General features: G+C 39.5%; 1 protein-coding gene across 1 annotated transcript in view; it reads right to left on the reverse strand.

Moving 5' to 3' along the window:
* The window catches only part of LOC134529065 (dihydropyrimidine dehydrogenase [NADP(+)]), a 69,869-nt gene that overhangs the window by 46,079 nt on the left and 8,586 nt on the right, over positions 1–15,204 (reverse strand). The window contains exon 2 of the mRNA XM_063362770.1: positions 2,381–2,491. Coding sequence (XP_063218840.1) covers positions 2,381–2,491 — 111 coding nt within the window. The remainder of the gene's footprint in view (positions 1–2,380; positions 2,492–15,204) is intronic.

The following is a 15,204-nucleotide window of genomic DNA, read 5'->3' on the forward strand; positions in this document are numbered from 1 at the left end:
AATCGCAGCAAGTATCTTTGTTAGGACGCTGATTTTACAGTCTCCGTCACTACTGAGGCAACCAGTTTGCAAGCACAGTAGCGACGCACGCATGGTGGCGCCCACGCTACTGCACACCCACACGTTGTGATGTTCATGTACGTGTGAAGTTAAAGAAAAACCTGAAGTCATACGAAGGCAAATGTACGAAAGAATGGGTAAAGTAGTTTCCCAGAGCGCGAGTGTGGCTACTCAGCACATAGTTTTTTTTTTTTTTTCGCGGCCAACATCTACCGTGTCTACAAACACCTGACACGTTCGCTTAACGAATCAGCGTCAACGATGAGCGCCGAAAAAAAATGGCGGAAATCAAAAGATTTTAAAAAAAGGGGGGGGGGGGGGGTTTGTCTGTAAAGTCGGTTTACGGACGATAATTTTACGTGATAACGTCCTTTATAAACAGTTGACAAAACAGTTCACGTGTAGGTTGTGTGCTGCCGCTGTCTCTCTTCTACTCGGACGCATCGGCCGATGGAGTGGAAGAGAGACAGATGCGTCACAAGCCGATCGTGCCTCTCTATCGCTTGTTCCGCGCTCTCGCTTGCACGCTCGGCTCAGGCGGAACGTGACAATGAGTCATGCTTTTTTCGTGCGTGCAGCCGGCGTTCATCGATTTATAAGACGTTATCACGTCAAAAAAAATTGTAAACATAACCATAGCACAAAAGTCTACCTGACCAAACTTTAATAAAACGTATTATTTCTACTTGTTTTCACATTTCATCGACAGAAAATATTCTACGAAACCCCAGCATCAATAAAACAAGTAAAAAACTGGGAAATGCCTTAATTTCCCACAATTTGGTCGGAATGCACCACCACAAGTAGCTACATGGAAAATAAACGGGGACCTTGGCATGTTGCGCCAAGCGCGGCTCCAGAAGGGGGGCGGTGGGGGCGATAGCCCCTCCCGAGACCAATTTTATTGATTAGTGTATATTTATGTTTACTTAAATATTTAATTTCATATGTTAAACTTGTATCTCATCAACAGTTGCATGGAGCTACTAAGGTTCTGTATTTGAAACCTGTAATTTGTAAATAATATTCCAAGGCCAATATCTGACCACTTTCATTTTTTACAACTACGACCTTTCTTTGTGCGATAGCCCCTCCCGAAAAGTCATACTGAAGCCGCCATTGTGTTGCGCAGTAGCCCAAACGCACTCCACAACCGCATTCACACACACCGCTCTGTCCTTGCCGCAGCACATGCTTCGTTACGACAGAGGAAACGTTTATTTTTAAATGTGCATTCGTTGAAACGGAGGCTGGTTTGAATGTTAGCCATCGGCACGGGCTGATGACCCTGACGCAGATACTAGTCGAGACAGTGGTGAATTTTTTTTGTCGTGACAACGTCTAATAAATCGATGAACGCCGGCTGCACGCATGAAAAAGTGTCCCGTTACGCTGTGTCCCGTTACGCTCATTGTACGCTTGCGCCACATCTATCTCTCTTCCACTCGATTGGAACAACCATCGATTTTACTTTTTCGAGGGACATTAAACTTGAAACACTCCCATTCGTTTCCTACTTTTCCTATCATCGTCCCATCCTTAACAGAATAACACAGATTGGAAGAAGTTAAATAGCAAACATGTATAAAAGTTGTAGTTAAAATAATCTCTTCGCTAAAGTAATAAACATATTTGAATTAATGAGTGCAAATAAAAGTAAATTTAGCAATTAAATTGTAGATTTCATTTCACTCCTTCTTTGTATCCATACAAAATAGTGATAATTCAATAAAAATGATTCAATTTTATTCATAAAAGTACGCAATCATTTTATCAATGTTTTGTTTTGACGTTGTCACGTTAAACTATCGTCCGTAAACCGACTTTACAGACAACCAATTTTTTTTCGGTGTGTATTTGGTGGGGGGGGGGGGGGGGGGGGGAAGAGGGGTCATAAATAGAGGAAATTCTAAAATTAAAAAAAAAAAAAACACACATTACTATTGGCGATAATACACTGGCATATGGGCTTTCAGTAGCAGCTATTTGCGACGTGGGGTACTCACACAGTAACATAGATACTTTTTTCACTGATATTTTGCAAAAATTTTCTCTGAATATTAAGTAAATTACCGGGATCTCAGCTTAGCAGTTTTCACAATTTTTTAAATGTTTAACTGGCCTGGAAAAATTCCTGCATATACATTGAAACATCCAATTAACTTTTTTCCCCCCTACTTATTAATTGTTAAATTGTCTTTCTCTTGTATAGTGTCAAATTCTGCCACGACCAACGCATTTCTCATTGATCGCGCCAATGTGTAACTTATTTATTTGTAGAGAACTGTTCGTAAAATATAATTTTACACCTTACACTTACGTCGCATCTTGAGTGTATGTTTCTCTTCCAGTGAAACTTAGCCTGTTTGGTAACGGAAGAAGGCGTCAACGTTGCAAATCGACTGATTCTTGGGTTCAGTGCCAAAATGTTCTGTGGACAAACAACATTACACACCGTATGATTAGAGACCTGTAAAATTCGCGATTTCAAATCCCTAAAGGATAGACTCCATGATCCTCTACGCACTCGTGCAAATTACACCTGCTGATTGGTTACCGACTCGTAACACCTGTTGACTGGAATGATCGTAATTCGCTAATTATTCTGTTAAAGATTTTTCATTTGCCCAGAGTCCTTCAGATAAACTGTGGCCCAATCACTGAAGCAAAATAATGTCAAAAGTATTTGGACTCTATCCTATCGCGAAATGAATCCGTGAATTTTACAGGTCTCTACGTATAATGAATATTCGAACGTTACTGGAAAACTTCAATGAATGAAAATACTTGGAAAAAAATGTTTAAGTGACTGTAACTATAGTTCAAATTTTTGACAACAGTTATTTATTTATTTGAATAAACTCCAGCCAAAATACATGCTGAAAAAAATGGCACTATAAAAATACACACAACACAAACATAGAATGAAAATAAAGGACAAAACAGTTCGTTTGTGTTTCGACTAGTCGATTGGCAATCTCAGAATAAAATTTACACATAATACGTACATAGATATGAATGTCATTTGAAATTGTATAGGTAATACTGTATAAAATAAAGTTATTGTCTTACAGAATTGTTTATTACATGTAGGGACATGCATTATTCGCGAAAAGATTCCGAGACCAGCTGAAAGTTAAAACACTGTAGCATCGTCTGTGTTTCGTGATTGGTCGAGATTCTTTCAGATGCATGTCTCCGTTACAACACCAATCACATGAAGTCAGTGCGGAATCAAACGCGTCCTGAGTGGCTCGGTAAAACAAGGTGACGACTTCTCTCGCAGACGGCCGCCAATCGCAAGGAAGAAACCGCTGGTGCGGGTATACCTTGTTGCAGTCTAATAAGTGTTCAGATCTTTTCGCGAAAAAATACCTGCCCCTAACAATAAGCCTAGTTGCATCATGGTATGTGCTGCATGTTCAGCCATGTTGAATGTTTTAAATAAAAATAATCGCGGGAAGACCCGTCTCAAACATTAACAAATATAAACACTTGAGCATCGAGAGTAGGGGATGCGGAACGTGTCATTGGCCGAAGAGGTCATTCTCCGGTTCACTCGTGCCCTTCGAGTGAATTCGGACAGCGACTTGGTGACGTCTCGACAGCGATGCAGTTTTCTAGGCCCGTCCACAACAGTCCGAAACTGTGGGCGGTCCGTGTCCTTATCCAAAAGTGAACGAACTCACACTGTCGCACAGAAAACTGTCCTGTCTACAATTGCGATGTACAGATCTACTGGTTTCTTAAGTAGTCACCAGAGCGCAGTAAATATAGAGCGCAAAATTAAGTGTTTTTCGATTTTTTTGTGTTTATTGTTTTCATGAATTTTCGTCTTGGTTTTCTTGACTTACTACAACACCGCCCATTCCTTTATGTTTATGTTTAAGAACACTTTTTGAAACGGGAACCAGAAACCGCAACTATCACGAGTTTTCATTTTCTTCTACGCTACCAAGGAAACAGATTTGGACAAAAAGTTCAAGTTGACCAATGTATTCGGACCAGGTAGATTAGCACCGCTGTCCACGCCATCTATGACGTCAGAGGGTCACGTGGACCAATCAGCGATCGTTTTGCTATTGTAGACGGAGGCGTTCAAGGGGCAGGAGCTAAGGGCCATTGGAAGATAAACACGGACAGGGTTGCCAAATGAACGCGCTGTTCCTCCATTCTACACTGTCTAAATTCGCACTTGTGCAAATGGGAGGAAATAACAGCCGCCAAAAAAATGTCTGTCAGTGACGAAAATGACGCTATGTTATGAAAGATAACTTGCTAAGCCTGCGAGTCCCAGATCTCTGCTGCAGTATTGGTTGTGGAAAAAAAAACACAAAAACCAGCAAATCAGAAAAGTTAAATGGATAGACCGCACAGGAATTAGTTAGAAAAAGATCACAGCACAGACAGTCAGTCAGTGGGCTGACAACGAGGAGACAATTGTAACAAGAACAGTAAATAAAGACAAAAAAAGCCTCTGACAACACAGCACGATGATACTAAACAGATAATCTAAGAAAACAGCAATGGCAACACAGCGGTGTACAAGTGAACCCAACGATGAGACAACACACAATCTGGACACCACAACGACAGCACACACGAGTAGTATACAAATGTCGGTCCGGAAACTGGGTCCGGGGCGAGGTGCGAGGTGCCGAGCCACATCTCTGACGTCACGTCCATCTCTGACGTCACGTCCATCTCTGACGTCACGGCGGCCATCTTGTATGAGTGTAACGGGACACAGCGTAACGGGACAAATAGGACATTGACCTTTGACCCTCAAAAATTGTCAAAATTTGCCAAAATTGGGCAAAAATTGCCCAAAATTCCTCAAAAATCGCCAAAATTTACATTTCTGTGGAAAAAAATTCCGCCAAAAAATCTCAAAAAATTCCGCAATTCAAAAATTAGGATTTCGAAAATCCTCAAAAGTCGTTTTGCCCTAGAAAGAACCCAAATTCCGAAAAGAGGCTTAAGCATCCATGTCTAAAGCCTCCGATAAGCCTCTGACGTCATCTAGGATTATGACCGCCATCTTGGATTATGACGTCACCATTGCAATTTCCGTTACGGCCGCCATCTTGAAAATCTTTATTTATTATCCGATTTTAATGAAAAAATTTTTAAAATTTATAAAAAATTCAATTAATAAAATTTTAATAAAAATATATTTAAAAATTTACTTTTACGACACGGAGATCGGAGTCCTCGGTTCGAACCCGACGACGGCAAAAAAATTAAAAAATGACGACCGATCCAACCCTCACAGTGGCTGCTGGCATACTGACTCCCACCACTTTTTTCAAAGCATATATATCGCCAGTGAGCATGACGTCATGTCCGCCATCTTGGAAATCCGTAATTTTTATGCTAGAAAATCGGGAAAAATTCCAAAATTCATCAAAAAATTAATCAACCTAATTAAATAATAAAAAAATCCTTAAAACCACCGTTGCACTTTTCGTGACGGCCGCCGTCTTGAAATCACCCGCTGGAGGTCACCATCTTGTTTTCGTCCACTAGAGTGTGCTGATACCATGTTAGTATAATTATCTGGTCACTACACCTTTGACCTTGACCTTGAACTTTGACCTTGAACTTTGACCTTGAACTTTGACCTTGACCTAGAAATTTGACCTTGACCTTGAAATTTGGCTATGACATTGAAATTTGACCTTGACCTTGAAATTTGACCTTGACCTTGAAATTTGACTTAGTCCTTGAAATTTGACTTTGTCCTTGTCGACCATCATGGATCCGACATTTTATGTTCAGTACATGCTACCAGGAGCTACCACCTGCTGGAGTACGCCATCTTGTGTGTGTGTACTTGTATTATAGAGTACATTTCCATCTGGATAATTTATTCTAACCCGCTAGAGTGCAGTAATCATGTATTACGGAGGTGCCCCCGCCATCTTGAAATTCGGCCGCCATCTTGAAATCATGTAATAATGTAGCTATAAAAGCGGGAAAAAAATCCAAAATTCATTAAATAAATCACTCATTAACTTACATATCGATTCGATCCGATCCATTCTTTGGTTCGATCCTCGATTGATGCAATAATGTTTAATTTTATGAAAAAAATAATAATTTCAATAAACCATGTTCAACATTCTTAAAGAGACTTTAAATCCTCTACTACCATCATCCTATCAGACATCAAGACCACCATATTGGAAATTCGTAATTGTAATGCTAGAGATTCGGGAAAAAGTTCAAAATTCATTAAATAAATTTGTAATCTATATACTGATTGATTAGATCGACTAAGGTCCTTGGTTCGATCCCTGGCCGATACAAAACAACTTTAATTTTAAAAAAGTACCAGAAAAGTGTAAGGTTCGAGAAATAAAACACCACAAAGTCTTTTACAAACATAATATTTATTACACAATTTCTATCCTACTACAGAATCACTTGCGAAAGCCAGCAATCTTATAAACATTTCGCCCTGCATAGACGTGCAACGACTACTTCTTAGCTCCAACAGCTCCAAATGCTCCAAATGGCTCCAACAGCTCCAAATGACTCCAAATGCTGCAAACGGCCTCAAAATGGCTCCAACAGCTCCAACAGCTCCAAATGCTCCAACTGCCTTTTCTTTCAACAGCTCCAATGATATTGGGCTACAATGCTACGAGTCTAATAGACTACGAGGCTACAAGGCTACGAGTCTAAAAGGATCTAGCTGGTTCCGAGTTATACATGGCTGCGAGACTGCATGACTAAAAGACCGCATGGCTACGAAACTACATGTCTATGAAGCTACAAGGATACAAGTCTACTTGGCTCCAACACGCAATGTACGCAATGTATGCGCAATACATGCAATTTACACGCAATAAATGTAATGATTACACAGTACACACAGGAAACGGAACGTACACACAGTACACACACAGGAAACGGAACGTACACACAGGAAATGGAATGTACACACAGTACACACAGGAAACGGAACGTACACACAGTACACACAGGAAACGGAACGTACACACAGTACACACACAGGAAACGGAATGTACACACAGGAAACGGAACGTACACACAGGAAACGGAACGTAGACACAGGAAACGGAACGTACACACAGGAAACGGAACGTACACACAGTACACAAACAGGAAACGGAACGTACACACAGTACACACACAGGAAACGGAACGTACACACAGGAAACGAATCGTACACACAGTACACATAGGAAACGGAACGTACACACAGTACACACACAGGAAACGGAACGTACACACAGTACACACAGGAAACGAATCGTACACACAGTACACACAGGAAACGGAACGTACACACAGTACACACAGAAAACGGAACGTACACACAGTACACACAGGAAACGGAACGTACACACAGTACACACAGGAAACGTAATGATCACACATACAGTAGCGGAAACACACACACACACAGGCTTAGTTGGAAATCAGAATACAAGAAATAAAAACATTAAATTTTTACTTTCAATATTTTATTACTTCTCAACATTACACAAATACAAGTAAAATAAGCCATTATTGTATGTAGCCAGCTTTCCTCAGTTCTTTGAGTATAAAGGATATTTCTTTGATGCACGGATAGTTTCCTGCACAAAGCGAGCCATGTATAAGTCTTAGCCGGTCAACCAATATGTTTGGATCTTTCCGTGATGTGTAATCAATCTCTTCTACCACCATCTTACTTGCTTGTTTATTATAAATACTTTTAATATCACAATCGTCCCAGTGATCATAATAAGCATTATCAGATTTATTTATTATAACACGACGTTTCCATCGTTTCGGTCTCAGGACATCGCCACATTCTTCGATCTTGTCAGCTCTAGGTGCTTCATCACAGTCTATGCCTTTGTCAACAGCCTCAGAGTCACTGTAACAATCACTGTAGAAGACATCCTCTTCACCCAGATTACCGTATGAATTCGCTATCGATGATGTCGAAGTGTCTTCATCGTCTTCATGCTTCCTTTTTAGGAGTCCATCATTTTTACAAAGCATGGAGGATCTACTGAATATAGGCTTGAATGTATTCTCACTTTTCACGGTGTTGATACTTCCATTAGTTTCAGTCTTCCCGAAGCCATTAGCATCCTTCAATTTATGTTCTTCTTCACGATCGGGTGAGCTAATACCATCACGCTCAGGACAAGGAAAATTATTGTCGTAATGCAGATCACTCTTCTTTAGTCTAGTGGATCCATCGGTGTCCTCTATGCCGTAAGTAGTCTTGACTTTACATGTTCTACCATGTCTTTTTAAGCAGTCAATTCGTGTTAACAACCTGCTACAACGATTACAGCTTAACATGTTGCGTAGTGTAGCGAGTGTACGTATAACTATGGAGTTCATCCTAGAGGTCATTGAACCCGCGAATTTTTCCGGTCCCTAGATATAGGGCCATGCAGATTTCGCGAAAAGATTTCGAGACTAGATGAAAGTTAAAACACTTTAGCATCGTCTGTGTTTCGTGATTGGGCGAGTTTCTCCCAGGTACATATTGAGTGTAACAACACCAATCACTAGAGACCAGAAAAATTCACGGTTTCATTTCGCAATAGGCTAGAATCCAAATGTGTTTAAACTTTTGCTGCTTCAGTGATTGGACCACAGGTTGTCTGAAGGAATCAGCCAATGAATAATCCTGAACGAAAGAAGTATCGAATCAAAAGCATTCCAGTTAATAGTTGTCACGAGTCAGTAGCCAATGATCATATGTAGAGACCTGTGAATTTCGCGGATTCATTTCGTGTTATGCTAAAATTCAGATAATTATACCTTAGTGCTGCTTCTGTCATTGGTTTTCTGTTAATCTGAAGGACCGAGGGCCAATTAGAGACCCTCACTCATAGAAGTGTCGAATCACAGGCCACCCAGTCGAGACGACTCACAAGTCAACAGCCAATGAACAGTTGGCATTTTCCCGAGTGTGTAGAGGATATTGGAGTCTATCCTGGAGGTCATTGAATCCGCGAAATTCACGGGTCTCTAAGCATATGTAATTGGTCCGAGTGCATAGAGGATCTTGGAGTCTATCCTGTAGGTCATTGAATTCGCGAATTTTTCCGGTCCCTACCAATCACAGTGACTCAATGCGGAAGTAAACGCGTCCTGAGTGGCTCGGTAAAATAAGGCAACGAACTCTCTCGCAGGCAGTCGCCAATCACAAGGAAGAAACCACAGGTAAGGTATATCTTGTTGCAGTCTAATGGGTGATCAGATCTTTTCGCGAAAAATGCCTGCCCCTAGATATAAACCATTACTTGTGTTTGTACAAAAATGAGTTTTAAATCAAGCCTTCCCATCGCAAGAATCATTAGAACATAGTAAAGGGTCAAACTGAAAATGAAACCAATTTTAATGGCATTAACAAATAGTTTTGTAATTAATTTAAGCCTCTAGAAAGAAAGGAATATTTAAATCAATATTCCTCATTGCAAAAATCATTCAAAGAAAGAAAAAGTCCAATTGAAAATAAAATCAATTTTAATGGCGTTAACAAATAGCTGAGTAATGAATGTAAGTCTCTAGATAGAAAATCAATAAAATATTTTGAACAATTTAGTTTTTTTGACATAGTGTTTATATTCCCGTTGTACAGATACGTGATATTTAAATTATTGTTACTACCAGTAGGCCTAGTCTACAGGGTTTAAATTATAAGTACGACGTTTTAACAAAACATGCCTAACATGTAACTTTACTTCTTCGGACACCTGTAAATGTACCTTACTGCTGAAAGAGGGTGGATTTTTTTAGGGGTGGTGAGAGGGGTGAAGAGATAGTTGTTAATTTGATTCATGAAATTTTCAAGTTTAAGTTTAAATTGACTTTGGAATATCGATACATTTACTGAGAGACAGTTTTTTTTAAACTTCAACTATGCCATACATCTAAAATAACTAAATTAGTCACTCATGATCTGTTACGTTATTTGGTTATGGCTAAAAAAAAAAATTAAACAAAAAGTCAAGATTAGTTACCGGTATATTTCTTACACTCAATGGACTTTCGCAAGACCAAGTGTTGGCGTTTAATATAACTTAGAATTAGAGTTTCGAGAAACATGACTAACTGCAAATAATTTTCATGCACACCACTCCACCATCGAGGAATCTAACCGAATGCCCTGATATAACAACAGAGCGCATGCGGGATTATCCAAGATGTATGTGGAAGCAAAATACACAACGAGAAGTTCCACAGTCCAAAGATTGAAGACTGTTTTCGTTATTTAAGAGAGTGGAGATTACAGCGGCTTTTGTGATCCGGATAACGTTCGAGCTGTTACATCTGCAGCGACCCTGAGAACAGTTTTATGCAATGCACTTGTTCCTGTTATCAGCGACGTTTATGACAAGCTAGGTGTGTTTATTAGCATAGCAACTGGAGACAACAAATTATAAAATATGATCCTCCCACGCTTAAAAATTTTTCATCTTAAACTCACAAAGAACATGAGTTGCAAATGATAAAAAAAAAACTTTGTTTATTTATGGATATCATCGCAAATTTGGGAGTAGGCCTGCTGAACGAACTTCCTTGAACATGAAACTCATAAAATCAATATTAGAGCATTTTGTAAAAATCTTAAAAATATTTTTAAGTCTATAGCAAAAATACTCTTCCATGCTCGCCCTGTTTCCAACGAAACACCGAAGTCGGAAATCTTAAGTAGAATTTATGAAGATCAGTGGTTTGGAACAATGAAGAAACCTTCTTTTATTTGATGTGCATTCTTTCTTTGAAATGTCTGTAAATTTCTTGTAATGTTTAAAAATGTAGCTGGCAACCTTAACCACGTGTTAGGCCTACTCGATTCACAACTAGCGAGAACTGTTGATATGTACGTATGGAACCATTTCCTAGTAAAGTTGGCTTAGTTTAACGTGTGAGCTAGCCCCGAATTGATAAAGGCAATGATACGATAATGATTTCCAAAAATATAAATACTAACAAACCTTTGTTGTTAATGAAAGAAGTTGCAGATTTACATTGTATTTGAAAACGTGGAGTTGGTAAATGAAACACAGAAAACTTATTTACAATAAGAAATATTATTATTTTTTAACCTACATATTTTACTGATTATGTTTAAAATGTTAGTTGTTACTATGTAACGATTCAAGTGAAGTTCATTAACATGTAGACACTGCATATAAAAGAGCACATTACTAAGATGTGAGCAATGTTCTGAATGTTTTTTAATGTTCCATATTTCTTATGTGACGGAGCGAGGTTACGCAAGGGTTGAGGCATTGGGCTCGAATTACAGAGGAATGCAAATACTGACTTCGGTTCGCATATGGTTTCCATTAAGGTGGGTATCCATGTGTTGCAAACGACCGTAACATAGCCCCGTTGCGTAACCAAAATGTGCACGGGTGGACGGTAGGTACTCGTTGCAGCATTGTGTGTCAAAACTGGACACGAAGATACGCAACGGGCTCGATCCGTCATATGTCGGTCTTTCGGGGCGACGGAAGACTACCATACTGGAAAACTACCATAATGGCAGTATTCCGCCTGGCCTCTTCGAAAAGGCGGAAAAGTACCATAACAGAAAACTGCCATAATTTCAAAGGACGAGGTGTAATTCTGCCATATTTTCTTATACACTCCATGGAATGAGTACAGCTGCTTTTCTCTCGAAGTAGTGTATAGAATACATCGCTAGGTAGCGCTGTTAACCCCCTAGTTGTTTCTTAGGTTAACTTAAAAGGTTACAGATAGTGCTTCTGCCGAGGGCAGAGGGGTAGTTCCATTTCATGATTTCGTTTTAAGCTGTATGCTTATGGCTAAAACGTGTGATTTCAGAATACTTTTTAAGCATGAAACATACATTAGATCTGCAAACAGCTCGAGATTTATTAAAACTGTCCGATTACGAACAGCATTTAAGAGCCAAATGAGGCCAATCAACCTGCAACAGGACATACATATGTTTCTCTTACGGCAAGCACAGGGAAAATTACACGTATTTCTGTTGTACTTTGAATTGTAGGATTTGGACATGTAATTTGAAAATCAAATCATTACCGTACGTTTAAACATTTATATTTCCCGTCCCTCAAACTGTTTGTCCTATTGTTCTATTTTATTTTTATATTTTTATCTTTTAATTATTTGTATACTTATTTTATATTTATTTCTACTTTTCTTCTATTCCTTATTTTTTTTATTACTCTATTTGTGTCATCGTCCTTCTATTTTTCGCGCCACAAATTCTTCCGCTCCTCAGAAACCAGCAGCCTGGGCCATGGCCGAAAATCTGTAGGATTCCTTGGGGGGCCCGTTGGATAACTTTTATAGTTCCTATTTCACAGTTACGATTTTGTAAGCGCAAGATGGGCTTTTTGATTCCTGTCTCTCTCTCTCTCTCTCTCTCTCTCTTTCTATCTCTCTCTTTCTATCTCTCTCTCCCTCTCTCTCTCTCTCTCTCTCTCTCTCTCTCTCCCCCAGGATCAACGCCCATGTTCTATGAAATGCCCGGTCGGCCCTTTGTAAATCGGGGCCGTGTGTTGTCCACAATTTCTGTTTAGCGTCATCGTTGGGTTGGTTTGTCTGTCGCTGTGTTGTACAAGGTCTTTTTTGACTTTATTTTCTGTTCTTGTTGCAACTGTCTTGTGGTTGTTAGCCCACTGTGCCAGTCTGTGCTGTAATACTGTTTATGACTAATTCATTCCGCGGAATTGCACATCCATAATTTTTGGTCCGTTATTGAGGTTTCTTTCGACAGACAGTGTAACCAGAAATGGCATATTTCTAAAACAAATATTAAACGAATCTTTGCCACTGCAAGAACCATTAAAAAAACATAGAACATCTGTTATTCGCCTAAAGACAGAGACGTGAATAATTTTACACTCAAAATGACTTTATTTTTCCTCAAATTAAAACATTTTATAGTCTAAGAGCATTTTTCTTACCATTTAAAACAGTAAATTAGTATTTTATGTTCATTGAATGTTTTATTTTCTCAATATTACATGACTGAGTCATTCCAGAAGCTATTTAAGATAAGCAAAACTAGAAAATGTCAAACCTTTTGGTTTCAAACAGAGTAATTTTTACACCTCTGAAGCTACGCCATGCTACATGCATTTCTTTCAGCCATATATGTATATATATATTTTTAAATTATATCAGCGATAAATAAACATCTGTAACCATGGGCGGACCAAGATTTTTCTACTTGGGGGGGGGGGGGGGGGGTAAGGGGCGCATCCGCCATTTTGTCTGTAACATCTCGCTTGCAAAGCAGTGTGCAATCTGGGCGTAGCGAACAAAAACAGCGCGAAGTCAGTGCGTAGCGAACAAAAGCAGTGCACTCGGGTGCTCATTGACTTGGCGATGATTCATTCGGCCGGAATCCCTAGGTTGCGAAAACTCTGTCGTTCCACGCAGGCGCAGGCGGCTCAAGTTGCTGTATCCAGGACACACTACAGCCATATATACACGTACAATGCTATAGCGGAGTCTAGATTCCTACAGCGTACAGCATGAGTCATCTGGCAGGGTCGGCGATACGGCCTGAGAGGCGGGCTGATTATGAGCACACATTTTGCGATGCAAGACACGGTAAACATCGAAGGCAAAGTTGCGCCATTACGATTTTGGTTAAACTCCGACCATTGATGACGTTCTGACGGTCTGTACCGTAACCTTAGAGTATGAACACACATTTCGGACGGTATATGTCGCAACGGTGCTATGTTATATACCATGTGTGTATCAGTTGGTGGTGTGAAACGAATGAGAGATTAGCGAAGTATTTTAACTATTAATAAGTAGGTATCCATTAATTTTCTAGGATTGTTAAGGAGCCAAACATATTTACAGTGAAGTTTAACGTAAACAACATTTGAGGTTAGGAACTGTCGCGGTAGTATTTTTATGCATGGTTTTATGTTCGCTATGGCAATACACAGGTATTGCAACATTAAACGACAAAAAAATTATTTTACTCGATCTTTAAGTTAAATAATTATCAAACAAATTACCGGTAGGTAGTTTAAATGTTTGAAATAAAAATTAAATTTAAAAATCATTAATTTAATTCATCAGTGAAACAAATTGTTCATATTGCACTGAAACAATAGTTCATTTAACGCACACTTTGATTATTCAGTGGTTTCTGGCCCTCTGACTTCACTGATTTATTGCGTGGCTCTCAAGTCTCGCGGATCATGACGAAACACACGCCGCCATGTTGGTTTGTAATCACCAAATACCGGTACGTGTTTCGGAAGAGCGTGAAGAGCACCGCAAGTGTCCGCGAGTGCTCGCAATCAGCCCACGGAGCAGGGCCGTATTTACTCGCAGGCTATCTAGGCTGTAGCTTATGGGCCGCACCACAAATGGGGGCCCGCACCACACGACACGAATATATATATATATATATATATATATATATATACTGCGATGTGGATCTTCTTATATTCTTAAAATACGCGTCGACATAGTGTCCAGTTGTTTTGTGTGGATTAATTGCGCCGAACTAAACTCTTCTGTGGAAAGCTGATATATGAGTTGTGTCAGCATTTAGAAATTTTCGATCATTTTAATTGGTTTTGGTGTCACTTAATTCCTTAACCTCTAAATACTGTTTTTTTTTATTGTCTAGTTTAATAATAAACTAATTTTTTTCAAAATAGAAAATTGATCAAAAGTATTAGTTTTGTAGGTCAGTTAAAATAAACTACCCACCCAGACCCAGGCAAGAGGCACCCACTGTTTCACTGGAAGGGGATACTCAATATAACCCCCCCCCCCCTCTCCGTCCCCATAGAGAAGGCCCGCACCACAGACTCAACCTAGGGGCCCACAGGCAGTAAATCGGGCTATGCCACGGAGCTTGGAAACATACTTGGAAACTGTATTTCTGCTCCATGCTCAGAAAAAATGAGACAGTGTCAGGGACTTTCAAAATGTATGTTATTTTTTGGTGCAGTAGCGGATCTAGACTTTACGAGGCCCTGAGCTATTTACTTTTATTAAGGGGGCCTCCCCCGGAAAACTCGAAAATTTTATTCTTTCAGACCACGTCATTAACCCGACCTGCAACTTAAATTTCGACGACTGTTTTGCTAATTTATTTTAAGATATTTTGATATTCGTTCC

This window comes from Bacillus rossius, chromosome 2 (assembly GCF_032445375.1).
Source record: "Bacillus rossius redtenbacheri isolate Brsri chromosome 2, Brsri_v3, whole genome shotgun sequence".
NCBI lineage: Eukaryota > Metazoa > Arthropoda > Insecta > Phasmatodea > Bacillidae > Bacillus > Bacillus rossius.